The sequence below is a fragment of the Argiope bruennichi genome, chromosome X1 (assembly GCF_947563725.1).
Source record: "Argiope bruennichi chromosome X1, qqArgBrue1.1, whole genome shotgun sequence".
Lineage (NCBI taxonomy): Eukaryota > Metazoa > Arthropoda > Arachnida > Araneae > Araneidae > Argiope > Argiope bruennichi.
The window spans coordinates 106,334,825-106,354,291 of NC_079162.1; the positions used below are offsets into that span (position 1 = coordinate 106,334,825).

General features: G+C 29.5%; 1 protein-coding gene across 1 annotated transcript in view; it reads left to right on the top strand.

The window, feature by feature from the left end:
- LOC129958826 (homeobox protein 10-like) overlaps positions 1-19,106 on the top strand; it is a 48,604-nt gene extending 29,498 nt beyond the window's left edge. Inside the window, exon 3 of the mRNA XM_056071525.1 lies at positions 16,348-19,106. Coding sequence (XP_055927500.1) covers positions 16,348-17,501 — 1,154 coding nt within the window. The 3' untranslated portion in view covers positions 17,502-19,106. The remainder of the gene's footprint in view (positions 1-16,347) is intronic.
- The last annotated feature ends 361 nt before the right edge of the window (positions 19,107-19,467 follow it).

Here is a 19,467-nt window from a genome sequence, read left to right on the forward strand (position 1 = left end):
GGGAAGGTAGAACACGGCACCCCTAAAATGCGGCTTCCTGTAATTTATTACCCGCTGTTCTTTTTTGGAGCGGTCTGGACGTTGACATCCAATCTTTCCGCGGGATCTTTAACAGGACGTTTAAAAAGACCTTTTTATTTTTTCAGCCTGTTCGCTTTCACATGCTTGCCCCATGCTCCTCTTAAAAGGATATTTATGATGTGGTTCAAATACCGGGATAATCACCAATTAGTAGCGATTAATAGCTTTAGATTACATGGAAAGAAGGGGAATTTCACCTTTTTGTTGTCTCCGAAAAGTCACTTTTAAAGGCAATTACCCTGACATAATACGCGACGGCCGACCGTTTGTTTTCAACTTGCAGAAAGAGATATGTGGGAATATACCTTTTCCTTTCGCATCTTTTTGCCGTTTGGACACAGCAAGACTCGGATTGTTGCTTCCTTTGGATTAAAATATATAGGAGGATATTAGACAATTAATATTTAACGCTATGTTCAAAATAAGTGCATTTTTAACAAAAGCCATAAACTGTTTTATGGACTTATAAAAGTTTAATATTAGGACATCTTTCTACATCAAACATACCAATAATTCGGTTTTAGCGATAAGCCTTTATTTCGGATCCTATACCATCTACCTGTTGCATCTACTTAATTACAGCCCTATTCTTAAAAGGATAACTTATAGCTTGCGTATTTAAGAAATGTTCTTATATTCTGAGGAGATAAAGGAAATGATTTTCATTCTTCCGTATTTTATTTATTGTAATACACAGAAAACCTGAGGTAGACCCTATATAAATTATTCGCTAAAAGGTGAAAAATATAAACTATTTATTTAATAGTTCTCCTTCCTTTTTTAAGGAAGATCATATAATATTATCCGTTCGATATTCATTATAGAGACTATAATTTCTCAGTAGTGGATTTTTGTTGCTTTTTTTGGCAAATAGTTTTTTATGGATATATTAAATTAATTGAATTTTCCTGTATGTCTTCTGAGAAACAAGGAAAACATGAGTTAATTCACATTTGTACGCATCATTGTTTCCACTCATAATGATGGATTATTTTACTTAAAACAATTCGTTATTATGACGAAAAAATTAATCTGCAGTTTGTACAGAAAGTACATAATTTCATATACAGTCATGAAGTGGAATAAATATAGACATGGATCAGAAGTGTGACAATTATAATAGGCATAAAGATACTGATTTTGTTCTAATTTTCAGGAGTGAAAAATAAGTAAATACATCCATAAAATTAGTGACGTGCTTTTTTATAATTCGTAATAGTGGTGAATTAAAATTTTTAAGAGCCCTGCTCTTAATATTCGTCTGGAGTCCTTTTGTTTAGTTGGACCGTTGACATTTACTCTGCGAATTCGAATCTAAATTTATTTCACTATTTACATTAATATGGAGCTTTTTAATCAAAAATAAAATTATGAATTGAAATGTAAGTACAAAATTAAGTAGGTAAAATTAAGACTGGGTTTCAGAGAGATTTTAAAAGTGAAGATTTCATAAAATTATATATATGCATAAAAAAATGTTGCTGAATTTGTATTTAAAAGTTTTGATATTTTTTTTATTGCCTCACTATTTAATAATTTATATATTCTTGGTGTGTTTTATGATTTAATTTTCAAAATGAACAGAATATGCGCTTTTTTTTATAAACATTTTTTTATTCTTAACAAAACAATAATGAAAAAAACCCAATGCACGCCTGTAATGAAATGATGTATATATTGAAATGCAGTTACTTTGTATTAGTAGACCTCAACATCGCTTATTCGACCACCGTGGTTATTTCGATGACAGCCGTGATCTATAATACTTGCATGTCCGGTCAGCAGGTGGTGCAATAAAAAGAAGCATGTTTAAGGGGACTGACTCCCTGGTGTTTCAACTTATCTTCGGGGAATCATGTGTATGGTGGGGGGCGCTGTGCTTTCTTGCTTTCTACCTAATAAGTTTTTAGTGGTTACAATGGTTTTCTTATTATGATGATTGTTTTTTTTTGTATGACCATTTCCGTCTTTGATCATTATCCTATTAATAATGCAACGATTATCAAACATCCTAATTCATGGATAATTACTGAAATCGGAAGTTTGTGTATTTGTCTACGTCCAAGCACGGATGACTCTACAATTACTTTCAATTGCCTAAGAAGTATTTCAAGTGAATGAATCTATTTAACTCGATATCTTTTTTCTCCTTTTATAAATCTCTGCTTATTACAAGGGCGATTTGAAATAGCCGGTGAAATTAATTTGGGCCCAGAATACAAAATGCAATTAATGAAATCATTTAATTATTGCGTTTAAAGAAGTTACATTTAGATTAACCATTATAGAAACCGTTCATGAAGTGCCTTTCGAACTAGAGCATTAGCTACTAAAGGTAAGAATTTGAAAATAGAAATTGAACCGCTTATTCGACATCAAAGTCACTAAACGCTTTTGCAGTTGGATTTTTCATGTTTTTGATTTGAAGATACCGGAAACCCTGCACAGGAATTCAAGCCAATATAGGTAAGTGTTACTCATATTACATTAATATAGTTTCTCAAGCATGTTCTTGCTATGAAAATATTTGTTTTAGAGAATTCTATCGTTTAATACTAAAAACCAAGTTTTAAGAATAAAAGCAATTAGAATGACTTGGAATGATTTTTTAAAAAATTTATATTTTATATTAATGAACAAAAATTTCTCAAAGTATTTCAATTGGTTTTAATATATATATATTTATTGTATTTATTAGTCAAAACTGAAGTTCCGACTGAGAGTTTCATTAGTGTTTTTCTCTTCTCTTTTAGGTCGAGCAACAGATATTCTATTGGATAAATATGGCTAGTTATGATGAAAAAATGTTACTTGGATTTAAAAAAAAACCATTAGTGAATGGAGATAGAACGATTATACACAAAAAGCAATAAACATAAAAGAGGAAGAAAATATCTTCAGAAAAGCAGAATCAGAAGAAAACAACGCATCAGAAATTTAGAATTGTAAGACTCCAAATCGAAATACTTTCTAAGTAGTACTGGTATTGAATACAGTTGCGATAGAAGACGATGCAGACGCAGGGGGAAAATAAATAAATAAATAAAGCTTTGGATTCGCATAAAGTTATTTTTTTTCAAACCCTGACCGATATTTTTGAAAAGCTGAATTTAATTAGCACTGATGGCAGCACACATTTAATATGGTTACGTACGTCAAATTTTAAAACAAGTAATTTTATTTAAATTTTCCTTTAGTTTGGATATTTATTTATAGCTTTAAGAATGACCTTTATTTCTGAATATTTTTTGAAAGCATGTTTTTTAATCCTAAATTAGTATGGAAAGGATTTATACAACAAAACCAAGACGAAGGAATATGAATTCATCAAAACGGCAAATTTCAACACTCGAAAAATTAATGAAATTTAAAAGCGAGTTTCTCTATTTCTGTTGTAATTTGTGTTCAGTAAAGATTTCAAATTAAGGACTGATTTTAAAAATAAAAAAGGAACAATTTGAAGAGAGAAAATTTTTACTCTCATATATTTAATAAACCGAAACATAAAGAAAAAAAAAATCCTTAAAAAAAAAAAAAAGATAACTTCAGATTGAAAAAGAAAAAAAAAAAAAAAAAAAGCTACTAAATCTATCATAAATCTTTCTAAATGTGATGCAACTTTTTCATGAAAGATGCATTTTGATTGTTGGTTTTCATGTCAAATAATCAAATATGTTTTTTTTTTCACGCTTTTAATTTTCCAGTTCCTGTGTTTTACTTTTTAATTACTCTCACAATACATTTTCTGATAAGTTCGCGTGAATCCGCCTTTTCCGTGCGAGACGCAATCCGCATCTATGCATTCTTATTAAAAAACAAAACGAAACAAATCTCATTAAAAATTACACCAAGTTTTACACCATTAAAGAAAACGGAACTTTTTATTCCTTTTGATGGCAATAGAGACATCGCGGAAATCAGCAATTAAGTTTCCCTGAGGTCGGCGCGTGACACACACGATTTCTTTTCTTGTTCAGTTCCACCCCCCAAATTGTGCGCAACAGAGTGTCTGTGAAATGTTTCCGTGATCCGCGTGATGTGCTTGACTTTAACAATTTAGCGAAGTGAGAAGATTCATTGCTCGGCAGAAAGGTTTTCTGGAGGATTAAGTGAAAGCACGCCTCTCGCAGCCCCTCTGGAGATAAATCAATTGCCTCGAGATTTACAAGAGCGCTCTAATAGAGCTGCGTGAGTAGTTAACAGGTATTGTCGGCCTCTTATCACTTGAGCGTCTTAATGACAAATGTCCTGCAGATGAGCTGCGTTTTATTGGGCTATCATATCGGATATCAGAATGAAATACGAGCTGTTATCGGGGAGGGACGCCCGCTTTAAGAGAGGTTCCCCCAAGCAACCTTGGAGTTATTCGATTGGAGCATCAAAGAAAGGATTCCACGTTTTTATGTGTTGCTCCTGACGTGTTTTATATTTGTTTATTGGATTTTTGTATATTTTATTGAATGTTAAAAGCGAATGTAGTTTCGAGAAATATTGAATAAATACGTAGTTTATTTTATTTCGTAGGATAATAATGACCCTTTTAAAGCTCATTTTCAGTTCACTTTTATTCTCTCTTTAATATTTTCTTAAAATAATAAACTTACTGCTTACTAAACGCAAAAATAAATTAACAAAAATTGTTAAGCATTAAATAACAATGCTTAATAATAACAACATAAATGTAAATTATTAATTACATTTTTTGTATTTATTCACGCAAAATTAATGTTATGATTTTTTTAACGTTTTTGGCCAATATGTTGTTTAATACTGAAGAAACATGTAGTACATCGCTAAAATACCGATGGTATCAAAATATTAATTATCTAATGTTAATAATTTAACAACTAGCAATTTTAATAATTATTGAAATTAATTATTAAGAACTATTTATTTAATTATCAGAGATTCTGACGATTTAAATTTATATAGGTTTTCTAAGTTAGAAAGTAGAGATTCTTAATAGAATTATGCAATCTATTACTCATGATTCATTGCGAGCTGATTTGTTAAATGGACTATAGGTAACAATGCATTTTTTTTCAGTACTTATTTTTTTTTTTTTTTCAAATGCTAAACGTTTGACAAAGATTTTTACAAGACTGAATATTTTATGTAATTAAGTAATAAGTGAAAAAAATTAAGATCGAAGAATTAAGTTGTTTAGTGAAAATAAATAATTATTCTTTAGCATTTAATTTTGTACCGGAATGTACAGTTTTACGTCTATGAAACTTCTCATCAATTACGATGCACTTTTTCTATTACTTCTTACATACAGCAAGTGAAATCATATGACTTTTAACAAATTCAGGAATTCCTATATTTTTATTCTCTTTTATAATATTAATTTTTTTAAAGAACTGTGATTTTTGATTGCACGAGAATGACGTGAAAGTTAAGGAGAGACTCAAGGACATAATGGGTAAGAATATGTATGTGTACATACATGTATGTGACTTCGGAAGTTTTATGCTATCTACTGTTTCAGTAACTCCTAATTAAATATATTAATATTATTAAGCGTTATTTTATTTAGAACTGTTTTCTAATCTGATTTAAAGCATCAATTAAGCCAAATTGAGAACATTTGAAAAATAATTTGCGTGTGTTGTATTTTATTAATTTTGTGCTGTTCATCCTTTTGTTATTATTTATTCTATTAAGGATTATTTCACGTGCATTAAGATATTGGGGTTATTTTTAGTTATTTTCTTTTCTTACCATTAGCACAAGATAATCATAAAAATGTTGTAGATAAAAAATAAACAAATAAATGTAAAAACGCTCTGAAATGTAAAGATCTTTGAAGCGTTAAGTTGTAAAGTTGAAATGTTATGGTAAGAAAAAGAAACATGGAATAAAATAAAGAAATGAAGTCAAATCTGACTACTATATACACATTTCAAAATTAACTTCTACAATTCGTAACAAAATGAACAAATATATAAAATTTTATTATGCTGTGTACTTTGGGGGAAGTTTATTACTGTATTAATTAAGTTGTATTGTTATTTTTTAAATATTACGATGTAGTTCATTGCCTGAAAATATTGTAAGCGTAGCACCTGATAATATGAATATTTTATCAAAAACCTTAAAAAAAAAGACAATTTGCAAGTAGAAATTACCTCAACTGATAACAAACGTTAATGTATTTTATTGAACAGAAGAAAGAGTTTAAAATATTAACTCCGTGAATAGTCAATAATGAAAACCTTACAGTAACGGAGTTAATAATATGAGCTTGTAATTGTATTCTAAATAGTAATATTTACCATTTAGTGCGCAATAAGATTTGGCATGATTTTTTTGATCTCTTGTAAAATCAATAAATAATGTAAGAAAACTATATCACGTTAAATGGATATGACTGATAGCTCAATTCATTCATTTTCAAAATGAGATGGTTTAACAACAGCGAATTATAAAGTCTTGATAGAAATCAATAGATCAAGATGAAAGTTGAAAAATTCATATTTTGAAAGCTATTATTTTTTGTGCTACAAGCTGTTCTAAATATTTTAGAGATATTTGGGGCATAATGAAATTTATTTATTTATTTACTTTTAGATTTTGGAGATTTTTTTTTTGTGTTAAATCATTTAAAAGTGATAATATTTCCTCAATAAATTATTTTAAGATTCGAAAATGAAATATTATTCATTGAAATTATCTTTTCATAAATTTTAGTTTAAAGAAAAAATTTTTACATCGCATGAAAAATTTCAAAATATTTTAAAAACTGGATAATGGATAATGCCTACAGTGAGATGACGAATTCTTGGTAACTGTTGAATGAGTTAAGAAAATGGTTCAACTGTTGATCCCGCTATATTTCCCTACTTCTAGTTGCGACAACAGTCTTTATTTTTCGGTGTTTGGATGATTTATAATGAGACCGAATATCTGAAAAGAGGGATAAAAAGAATCGTAAAAAAAATGCACCGAAACTTATTTTTAATAAAAAAAAGTGCCTACCAATCAACGAAAATTGGATTGAGTTTTCGGTTTTTACCATTAAGGTACCTCAACAACTTATTAGCTCTTCGATTCCTCGTTTCCGATCACCGAAATACAAAAAACAAGAAGAAACTCAACTTCCCAGATAAAAAAATAAATAAAAAAAAGGGTAAGGGAGGTGACATTTCTTTCCCTTTCAAACAACCCCCTCTCCCATCTTTGAAGGAGCGATACTAATTGATCTATGTGTACAGGTGCAGGAACTATTGAACCCTTCTAATTATCCAACCGCGATAAGACAAGAAACCTTTAAGAAAGGAAGAGTGTCGAAGACAACTTAATTAGTGGTTTCAGCAAAGCTTTAATCAACGGCAGCGTCACACTCATTAAAATCAGAACCTGGTTGTTCACTTTTCTGGGAGGCTTCAAATCAAAATACCCAAAGCTTCGATACAAGTTGGGTTGAAAGTGAAAGTTTTCCGTTACCTTTTAATTGATAAGGCATTCATTAATAAAAGACTTTTAAAGGAAACCGGCTTTCTATACTTCTTGATCTAATTACGTATAGCCTTCTTTTTCTGTTTTAATCAATTCTCCGAGCTTGGCCTAATATTTTGTTTTCGGTAATCGAAAACCAGGTTATTAACAGTTTTGCAAACCGGAGTAATAATGCAAGACCTGCTGGATTCAATAAGTGGGAAGAGCCCGGTTGCACAGCGTAAAATTAAAAGCAAAGAATGCTGATTGAAATTCAGTTGAAAATTGCGAAGAAGAGAGAAAAGGGGACTTGGGTGGGTGGGAAATGGACAAAATTCTTCTTTAATGGCACATTCATCAATTTTAAAAACTTTTAAGAAACCTTTGAAAATACATTAAGGAACAGCTGGATTGCTTTAATTTTACATCCGAAGAAGTAGGCTAATATTCATTTTTAGAAGAATATTTTTAGTCTATCATTTCATAAGATGCAATTCATTATATAAAATGTATTTATAAAAATCAATATAAATTCAAATAAAAAAATGCATTACAAGAAATACAAGATATTGTAATATAAAACGAAATAAAAAAATGCATTAGCTTTTAAAACAGAAAGGAGAAATTAATTTTTTGTATTTTTTCAAATCATAACATATTAGGTAAAAGAACGTAGAATTCAAAATTTTATTTACTTCCTTGCTAAAATTCTATGTTATAACAAGAATTATTAAAATTTTCATTTTAATTTACATATTACATCAATTGAAATGAAGAAGAACAGTGTATTAAATGAGATATTTATACTTCAGTTGGATAGAGAACGAATTAAACGACTGCATGGGGAAAACGAAAAAGACGGACTGATTTCATGATAAATTGTTGGATGGGGAAAAATATAAGAAGCTAAATTACTCCACAGTATTTTTTGCCTCTCTTCTGTTACATTTAAAGAAATTACGGATGCCACATGATATTTCCATGATTTAATCTGTCAGACAATTATAACATCAATTAATAGGTATTTTTTACTTTTCCAGATATCAGAAATAAACTGATTTACTAAAATTCTTTTATATTGAAATATTCAAAATCATTTTTTACTTCCTAATTTTTTTTTTTTTTTAATAATTTTCTGCTCTAAAATTATATCGTAACAAATTTTTGTTTAGCTTATTTTAAAATGAATTGTGTTTGGGTTTTACAGTCTAACTTATATAACATTTGACTTATGCTACTTATTATATTATTTATTACTTGTGTAATATAGTAATTAGTAATATAATAAGCATTTGACTAGTATGCATTAATTATATCTCACATTATGCACATTAACTACACATTTATACTGGATTATAATTATATATTGGTTTATTTATATATATTGCATTTGTAGCCCAGATAATGATATTAATGGCTAATTTTCATGATCTTCCTTGCTCATCGCTTCTCAAAATACTTATCAATGTATAAGAATCGAAAACTTCTTTTAGAAGAAACAAACTGAACTTTGAAAACAATTTTATTTGTCATTAAAAATAACTTTCAATCGATTTGACGATTTTTTGTTATTTAAAATAACTTTCACTCAATTTGACGACTTTTTGTTATTAAAGGTGACTTTCAATTGATTTGAAGATTTTTGTTATTAAATATAACTTTCAATTGGTTTGATAATTTTTTGTCATTAAAATTAACTTTCAATTGATTTGACGATTTTTTTGTCATTAAAATTAACTTTCAATTGATTTGACGATTTTTTTGTCATTAAAATTAACTTTCAATTGATTTGACGATTTTTTTTTGTCATTAAAATTAACGCCCAATTGATTTGAGGATTTTTTTTGTCATTAAAAATAAATTTCAATTGATTTGACGGTTTTTTGTTATTAAAAATAATTTTCAATTGCATCATTCCGAAGAGAGAGCAGTATAGTTTATTGCAAAATTTTATTTACATTTTTGTTCCTATCAACGCCTCATCTATTTCTCGATATCAGTAGTGCATTATATGATTGGGAATGAAACAGGTTTATTTAAGAAAAAGCCTCTGTTTTTTAAGGTTAGAAGAAGAAAAAAAGAAAAAAAAAAAAAAAAAAAGAGAGAATTCTTAGTGAACGCAAAGTATTAGTATGTTGTTGTTTGATTTTAGAATATTTACAAAAACTGAATCAGGTGGATGATAGTATTTTCAAGGAATTAATCCTTTGAACTCGAATGTCTTCTCTCAAGCACAAGTGAAGACGGTGCACCATTTTGACATTTTATTTATTTATTTATTAAATTTAAATCGGTAAATATACCTACAGAATCTTAAAAAGATATAGATTCATTTTTTAGAAAAAAAAAAAAAAAAAAACAATTGCATGTAATTAATTTTTGGTGTAGTAAATAAGTTCATTTATTAAGTGAATAATTATGCCTTAATTACTTTTCCCGAGTGCAAAGAGTTAACAATTCTACATGGATTGTAATATTTTCAGCTTCCTTATTATAAGATTAGTAATTGCTTCTTTCTTCTTTTTCTTTCCCTTTTTTTGAAGCAATATTTTGTAATGTATTGTTTAACCATAACAATTCACTTCAAAACAGAAAAATACAAAATTGCACCAATATTTTATTCAATACAAAATTATGTTGATAACTTTAATCAAGTACACTGTACCCATACTAAATGCTAAATTATTTATTTATAAACTTTTACTGGTATAGATAAACAAAAATATTTAATTAAAATTTCTATTACTAGTTCGTCAATACTATTGAAAAAACTGCACTGTGAATATAATTTAGAAACTTCATATAGATTAGAACTTTCTATGTGTAGCTTGCGATACAAGGATGCATTGAAACATCGTACAATGTATGTTTCAAAGCATGTTTTGAAATTCAGCATAAATTATTCTTTGTGTAAGTGACAGAAGCTATTAAGAAACTTAAGCACGAATCTTAACGTATATTCAAGTTTGTCTGAAATTCTGTTAGAAAAGGAAGAGGAACTATTGTAAAAAAAAAGTAAGTAAACAAAAAGTTGGAGTTTTGCTTCCGAGTTGATCAGGTACGTGAAAGCATAACTTCTCCCAAAGCCACGGAAGCCTTTGTGCAGATGATGGATCCTGAACAATAATGGAAAACTTCCAATCGCTGAAGATGCGATTTAAACCCTATTGGTTAGCTGGAAAAGCCAAGTGAATATTTAAATTCCTTACATCAAGCATCGCGACCTGAAGGGAAACTCTATCCAAAGAGGTTCTTATTTCCCAGCAATCATTAAAATTCCCCTTTGCCCGTGTCTCCTGATTTGCATATTCAAGAACAAAGGCGGGTTAAGTAGACAGCTGGGAGTAAAAGACTTAGATCCTACCCTTTCAGCAGCAGCTTTCATTTGTAGCTCTGGAATTCGACTAAAGCTGCAGCTTACTTTTATCTTTTCTTCTTCTGCTTTTTTTTTTCACATTGCACATCCGCAAGTCTTCTCCCCAGAGAGATTTATGCAGTACTTTAAGAAAAGAAGAATGGAATATTCTAGCTTTACAACGGGTTTCAGTTTTGTTTGGCATTTTAAGGATGACTTGCTTGTCTTTATCCTTAGGGAAAAGTTGGTGCAGTACCCTTTCCGGAAAGAGGGTGTAATTTGGGCTCATTTCTAGAAGAAAATATTGAAATTATTTTAATAAAATATTCCGTCTAAAACTTGGAATTAGGATGAGTAAAGTCTATCTTTTGGAATGCTTCTGAAGAACTGTTTATTTGTGAAGCATGTTTCGCAGCCAACATGAAGAAGTAATAAGAAAGTTGCTTTCTGAAAAATTATTTTCGTCGGTAAATTTAGTTTTAATTTTGATAGGCATGCATTTGAGAAATTAGTCGCTTAGGTAGCAAATATTTGGGCAAGATATTTAGTAATTAAAAGTATGAAATATAAATGCTTCAGAAATAAAGCTAAAAATAAAAAAGTTTGTCTAGCTACATCATTTTTCCTTTAATAAATTTCGGTTTAATTTTAGAAGAATCCAAAATAGTAATATTTAATAATTAAAATATGATGATATAATAAATTAAGAAGAAGAGGTAAAGAAAAAAAAATCTTATTCTTTTTTTAATTTGGGTTCAAACTTGTAGGCGTTCGTTATAAAAGCGCAAATAACTTGATTTTATATTTAATAATTAAATATGATCGAATTAAATAATGGAATCAAAATTAAGTAATGGATTGACTTCATTAAATAATTTTGACTTAGTTGTTCTATATTTCAGGAAACTAACTTTCTTTCAAATTATAATCAGGTTGAAAAAATTTGTACTGAATAGAATTTATACTGAGAATTTTACTGAGCTGAATTTTTATCGAAGTTATTGCCAGCCTGAAAAATACTTCTCGGGAAAATTTATAAGAAAAAAATCATTCTAGTTATTGATTTTTAAGACGCTTGATACGCAATAATTTGTTTGTTTAAAAATCAATGTATATATTTTCATTGTTGGGCCCTTATTTATAATTTAAATAAATAGAAATTTAATTTTTTCAGTTACTGCCGCACTGAAAAATACTTCTCAGGATAATTTAAAAGAAAAAAATCCTTCTAGTTATTTATTTTTAAGACGTATGATATACAAATTGTTTGCTTAAAACTCAGGGTTATATTTTCATTGTTGAGCCGTTATTTATAATTTAAATAATATTTTATATTTTAAATCAATATTGTTATTTGCATAAAGAAATTAATTTTATTTTTTTAATCAGCACCTCTACAAAATTAATTCTTGTTTAGTTTGCCAAAGGAGCTTGTTCCCACAGTGCGATAATTAGCAAACCATCGATTTGTGAAATTAAGCGGCATTTAATACTCCCTTCATTAGCGTTTAAAAAAAGATCCAAAACAACCATTGTTCGGCGATTTTAGACATTCTAGTACTTAATAAAAGACGCTTTTTAAGTATTGCAATACAAGCAGGAATTCTGCGGTTGAACAGTTGTCACTAGTCATCTCTTGTAAAAAAAAGCTGACGTTCGTACCTATGTTTCAGTAAACTGCGTCAGATTTCAAAGGTATGTCTATATGTAAAGGTAAGTTTGTCACTCTGACTCAATGATGTTCCTGAGACTATCTAAAAATAACTTTCTGAGTCATTACGAAGGAAACAACAATGAGGTTGGTATTTTTATCTTCAAGAGAAAGCAGCAATAGATTCCTTCCATATTTACTTTTTAAAAATTTATGTAAAGATCTTTTTTAGTCAGAGAGAGAAGTGCTTTATCTATTATTATGAAATGAAAATTAATATCAGTCATATAGCATCGTTTCTTTATCCATAAAATTCTTAACTATTCTTTTTTTTTTATTATTACTGCATCATATACATCGCTAATGACGAAATCGCTTAAAAATAGACTAAATTATTTGATATTCACTTTGTTTAAAATATTTATTTAAAATTAGAATTTATTATTTTTTAAAGAGATTTATTGTATCAATAAAGCTCTATTTTATATCAAAACTCTTAATGTTGAAATGTTAGAAAATTCCTTAATTTTTTTGCTAAATATTACATTGAAATTTTTCAATAGAACAAATTTTTTTCGAAACTCAATCGATAGGCAGATAGTGACTGTGAAGGCCACCTTTTCTAAAATCCAAAATAAATAAAGTTCAGAAAATTTTATTTTCAAGAGAATGAGTAACTGCTTAAAACAACTTCTTTTTAAGGTCATAAACATCTTTATGTGAAATATTAAAATTTAATCTGGTTCATATATACTTTTTCTTGCATCCCTGTTAAAAATTAGCAATTTTACTTAAATATTTTCTGTATAAAATCTGTGATCTGACATATTTTTGAAATCTTTATTTAATTTGATGCTTTTTTCTCAGATATTTTTTATATTAACATAGAATGAAAATTCAACGTACACTTAAATTAAGGAATCAGTTTCTTAGGATATATTAAACAATTAGATTAAAAATCAATTTAATAAGGAAAAAAAATATTTTTAAAAAGCTTAAATAATGTCAAGATAACAATTAGTAAAAAAATTAATTATAAAAAGTACACCACTTTTTTCTTTTGTTACTTGAAAGCTGAACATTGAGTTTCTTTTGGTGTTATTCTAATGTATATATATATATATATATATATATATATATATATATATATATATATATATATATATAATCGAAGATATTTTAAACGATGTTTCCTTCACAATTCACTAGAATTTATCACTAAGGAACTAACACAGTACATTAATATTTTAATTAAAGATTTTATTTAAAGAAAGTGCTTAAATGATAATTTCAACTTGTTTTTAAATTTCATTCTATGCTGACTTATAGAAAACCATTTCCCGTTAAATTTAAAATGTATCAGAAAGCATAAACTTTTCAAGAAAACAAAGAATTTGAAATCGAGAAGGTACACTAAATGATTCCAAACGCATTATTCCAAAAAATGAGGTCTTTAGGATTTATGCGCTCGAAGTTTCTTAGAGAAAGAAGCGCTTGTTACGTAATGCTCATTAAAACGGGGGGATGAGAGGGGTGGGGGGAGAGGGAAACATTCATTTCTTCGATATTAAACTTTTAGTGACGAAAAGAGTGAAGGCAAAATAAAACCTGCTCGTCCATCATCTGAGTAAAAAACTCAATTATTTGCATGAGAAAGTTATTAAATCAAATATTAAAACCTGAAGGAAATGCGTCTCTATATATAAGCAGTAAATTATAAATGAAGCGAATATTTTCTAAAGAGCTCTCCGACTCTTTTTCCGCCAGTGCTTCTTTCTAACGCACCCCATCAGTTAATAAATTCATTGACAGGAATAAAACGAACTAAATGTCACGTAGATTGATATGTATTTCTGAAGCACATCACATTTTTTCTCCTTTCCTTTTGCTTCTGATGTGCTCCTCTTTATTTGATTTGCACAAGAAGCATAAAAAATATCTATCTCCAAATTTACATTTTAAACATATTAAACACAGTAATCCAAATATGACTGTGGTCCATTTGGGGAAGCTCCGAGCGCCGAGAACTATGCATAAAACATGCCTAAGGGAAGAAAAGGGGACACAGAATTATCTGAGAATAGAAGATGTAGGTATTAGACTGATATATGCACGCAAGAAGTCGCATTGCATCGAGAAGTGAAAGGAAAAGAAGGGGGAAGCAGCGTGCGTCAAATGATGTGGATTCACCGTTTTTGCTGATTCCATTTTCTGCATTTGGAACAAAAACTTGCTGGGATGATTTATATTTGATAAGACACGCTGGATTTACTTTCCTTTTATTTATTTATTTACATTTCGAGTTTTTTTTTTAGCCTGAGTGTGTGTTTGTGTACACCAAGCCCCCCGCCTCCATCCATCCCCTCTTGTCGAGAATTTTCGATCTTAGTTATAATATTATCTGGCCCGTTTCCAGGTTATTCAAATTTGGCGTGTTACGCTATGATGAATAGAGAGTCCATTCTTCAATTTCAAGCTCTGTGTTTCAAATGCAAATCAGGCGGGTTGGTATTTGAATACGGCACACGCACTTTGTTTACGATTCACTGGTTCATCGCTGTCCGAGACGATTTTCCCTATCTCCGACTAACGTTTTAACATTCGGAAGACAATCTTCCCCTTCAAATGTGCCGCATAAGATTTGCTTCTCAGTTGAAAGCAAGCCACAGAACCCGGTTTCTTGCATCCGAATAGAAAGACATTTTGCCAGAAAACGCGAATAAAATTCTCGAAATTTGTCTCACACTGGATGGAATTTTAACACAAGCGAAAATATCAAGTTTTTTCTACACAAATAAAGCGGAGAGTATGGATGGGCCGAAATTGCATTTGGTTACCATATCTATATCTTATCTCTTGGCGTAAATCAGGGCTTTCTAAATTGTACTAGATCTGAAGATCGCATGTAATGCTTGGAAAATTGTCAGCAAGCGCTTGTGCTAACATTAAAAAAATTTAAGAAGCAAGTTTAATAAGAAAATCCACTTCATTTTAAGTGTTTCATTTAAACTGATCATATATTTGGGTGAAACTTACTTTTTATTTTAAGTTGCCATTAATTAACCTTTATCTGTGTATTAGTATTCATTCATGAATATGTACTTTCATATCTCGAGAAAATATTTCAGATAAATATTTGTCAGAAATGGTAAAGAATGAAAAACTTCTATTGCAAGCGAAACCCTTCTTTTGACTCATTTCAAAGTTTGTATGATTAACTAAGAAAATTCCTTCACAATAATAATAATAATAATAAAAGAATTTAAAATTAATCTCATTAAGACTCTTTCTTATAAACATTTTATTCTTTCTTGTGAAACTTTTCTGTGTTTCTCATTAAAATTACCTTTCACTTCATTCTTTTAAATTAAAAAGAATTTTAGCTTGTTTTTGATAATGGTTTACTTGAACTCATCTTGTTGACATAATACTCAATTCATTTTATGAAGTTTATTCTTTATTTCATTTAATATAAAAAATAATATTTTCCAGAATAATCAGTTTTTGCTTATTTTAGTAATAAATTTTTGCAAGTTAGAATAATTAAAAATACAGGCAATCCTGTGTATGGTGAATCGTATGTAAGTTTTGTATTAATTATGATTTTTAACGAAACTTGGTATTAGGAGTAAGTTGGTATCAGTAACACATGCACATATGATAAAGTGAAAAAAAATATATTATTTGCAAAGAGTGTCCTGCATTCACAATTCTAATATATGGTATTGTCCGATTACATTTATAGAAATATTTCTGTAATTAAATAATACTAACAATATTCCAAAATTAGTTTTAAAAATACGTTTTCATTGTTTTATAGGTGAGCAACCATCAAAACGAGCAAGGACAGCTTATACTAGTGCCCAGTTAGTGGAACTCGAAAAGGAATTCCACTTCAATCGCTATCTGTGTAGACCCCGCAGGATAGAAATGGCTTCTCTTCTGAACCTAACTGAGCGACAGATCAAAATTTGGTTTCAAAATAGACGCATGAAATACAAGAAAGAACAAAAATCCAAAGGTATCTATTGCCAAGGCTCGGAGAAAGACATTCCAAATTCAGGTCGAAATATGACTGCTTCTTCTCCTCTAACTAATTCACCGACTTCACCCGTAACAGCATCGAATCCCAGTTGCAATCTTACACATTCTGGAGGACAGGCAATCGTAACTGAGTGTAACAACACCCAATCTCTGTCAAATTACGGGATGCAGTCTTCACCCAGTTCAAATAATAGTTTGAGCTCTTGTTCTATCAGAGCCCATTCCGATCCGATTTTGAGTCCACCTAATAAGATACCCGTTTCCCATCCGTCCGCATATCCCATTTCCAATGGAAATAAGATGTACCTTTCTCCAAATACTTCTCGAAATCTTCAGTACCCAAATGCATTTCCAGATGCAACTCTATTTCCTCATCGCCATCAACAGCAGGACGTTTCTTATGCTCAAAATGAAACCGACAAGAAGAACTTGATGCGTTCTCCGTCTGCCTCGTCTACGCCATCCCAATGCGTTTCCACTCCTCCGTCACCATCTTCACCTTTTCAACTCAACTTCAGTCAGCCGCCCATGGTGGACCCAGCTTTAAATTCCCCGTGTCCTTCCGACCTCGAGTGCTCAAAAAACAACGCTTTTTATTATAACTCCAATGTAGCATCAAGATTTGTTGTCCAGTCTCATCCAACATGGGATCCTAGCAACGTTCATATGCCATTTCAAAATAACATACAAAGTTCCATGGGACTTTTTTGCACAGCTGTGGATTACACGACGCCTAACAACGTCCGTGCAATTGTCAATAATTCCAGCTACCAACCTCAGTTGCATCCTACATCTTATTACTATCCCCATCCACAGCCAACTCTTGGAAGTGGACAATTACCACACGAATGGCTAGTTTCTTCTCAAGATTCAAACAGAACCTCCAAGTATTCCTTTCCTCCTTCACCTCCAAAGCTTGCTCATTTGTGAGAACAATAAAATAATCTGAAATCAAAAATGCCAGGTAAAGCGAATGAAAATTTAGACAAGTGTTTATATTTCCTGCTTCTATAAACTGATGATAAAATTTCTATTCAATCTTTAAATTTGTTTTTATCCATTTGTTACCATGAGGGCATATGTATGGCTTCTGCTGAAACTAAGCATTATTGGTGGTTAAGTGCTTCGATAAAAAGCTCTTTATATATAAGTTATGCTACAGTATGCTGGGCTTTAGAAACTATTCAGTTCCAAATATTTCAATAACTGAGTATTTGGTTTTTGTGAGATATTGACTTCATAATAGTGAATGTCTTATCTTGATCAGTTCAAAATATGATTATGAAATAATGTTATTTGATGATGAAGCAAATACTTATTTTAATGTATCTTAAAATTTCTTATTCAGGGCTTCCCAAGTTAAAAAAATTTCGAAGATTCCCTCTGTCATATGTTATTTCGAGCGATATAAAAAGATATTGCAAAAAGGATTGCTTCTGAATTCGATATAAGGAATAAGTTTATATTAAATCCTTATCTTTTATAAGCAACCTTATACAAATAAAAATTCATTGGAGTTACTTTTTTTTTCGCGTTTTTATCTTGCCATAGTTTGGGAAAATTAGGATACTGAAAAGTCTAGATGTTACTTGCGCATCAAATAGACTTTATGGAATGAAGAGTAATTTAGCTTTAAGCCATATGCAAACGATTTAGGCATAAAGAAAGGTAAAGGGCTAAATTTTGTAGTTTAAAAGCAGTAAAAAAAGACTGAAATTGAAGCCTTTTAATTAATTATATTAAAATAGAATATTTAGCAAAAACGGCAAAATTTATTTTAATAAAATCACAAAGTGAAAAAGATTTTAAAAACTGTGCAAATCTTTTCTGAGTAACCACAGGAGAATTAAAAGGTAAAAAGTAGAGACAGAGAGAGAGAGAGAAAAAGAAAAGGGAAACCGATACAATGCGAAATGAATTCTTGCCAAATGATTATACATATATAGCTTAGGTCACTATCGTTTCTATACGAATGCAAATAAATTTCAAATAATTTCGATTATAAGGATTTTTTTAATTAAGAGAAGAGAATTTATAAGTGATTAATTTTTCCAGTATAAATTCTACGGAAAGTAAATTTTTACTGCACGCATTACATCATTTAATAATATATTTGCGATTAGTCGATTGTATAGATATGACTATGAAGAATTGAATATTCCAGAGTGATCTTGTGTGTTCTTATGGTAATAAGCAAAAATTATTATATTTGCACAGTTTTCCTTATCAAAATATATGAAATATATTTGTAGTTTTCTGTGATTGGATATATTATTGTAGTTTACATATAAATAAATTATTTGTGCCACAATGAAACGATTTAAATTCATATTATTAGGTCCAAAGAGGAATATAAAGTGATATATTTATGTATTCTACATATTTTATAATGTGCTTGTATTATTCTAGCTCCGAAAAGTTATCAAACTAAGGGCTCAGGTTAAATTTCAGGTGCAATTGGTGTACAGAGAGAAAGTTCTCTTAATATTAATTTCTTTCTAATTTTGCTACTATAATAAAAATTGTTCTTATCTCTTTGTGATTTTCTTTGTCTTAAGATAAACATATTACCAGCCATATAATTTAATATTTTCAAATGTTTTAGACTGGAAAAGACGCCATTCCTAGTTTTTCAATGAATTCATTATGAATTTGAATTCTTAGATAAAAACTTGGCTTCTTTTAAAGAAGAACATTATTTATAAAAACATTGATATATGTAAAAATTCCAAAAAAAGTTCCAAAAATTTTTTTTGCGTTTTGCACAAATATATTTAAAAAAAAAACTTATATTTCCAATAAACAGAACCTTGAAACAGCAATAAGGAGATATACATTTCTCGAGGGTATTTTTATTATGTTATTTGATATATTTCATAATCAGTAACTCTGATTT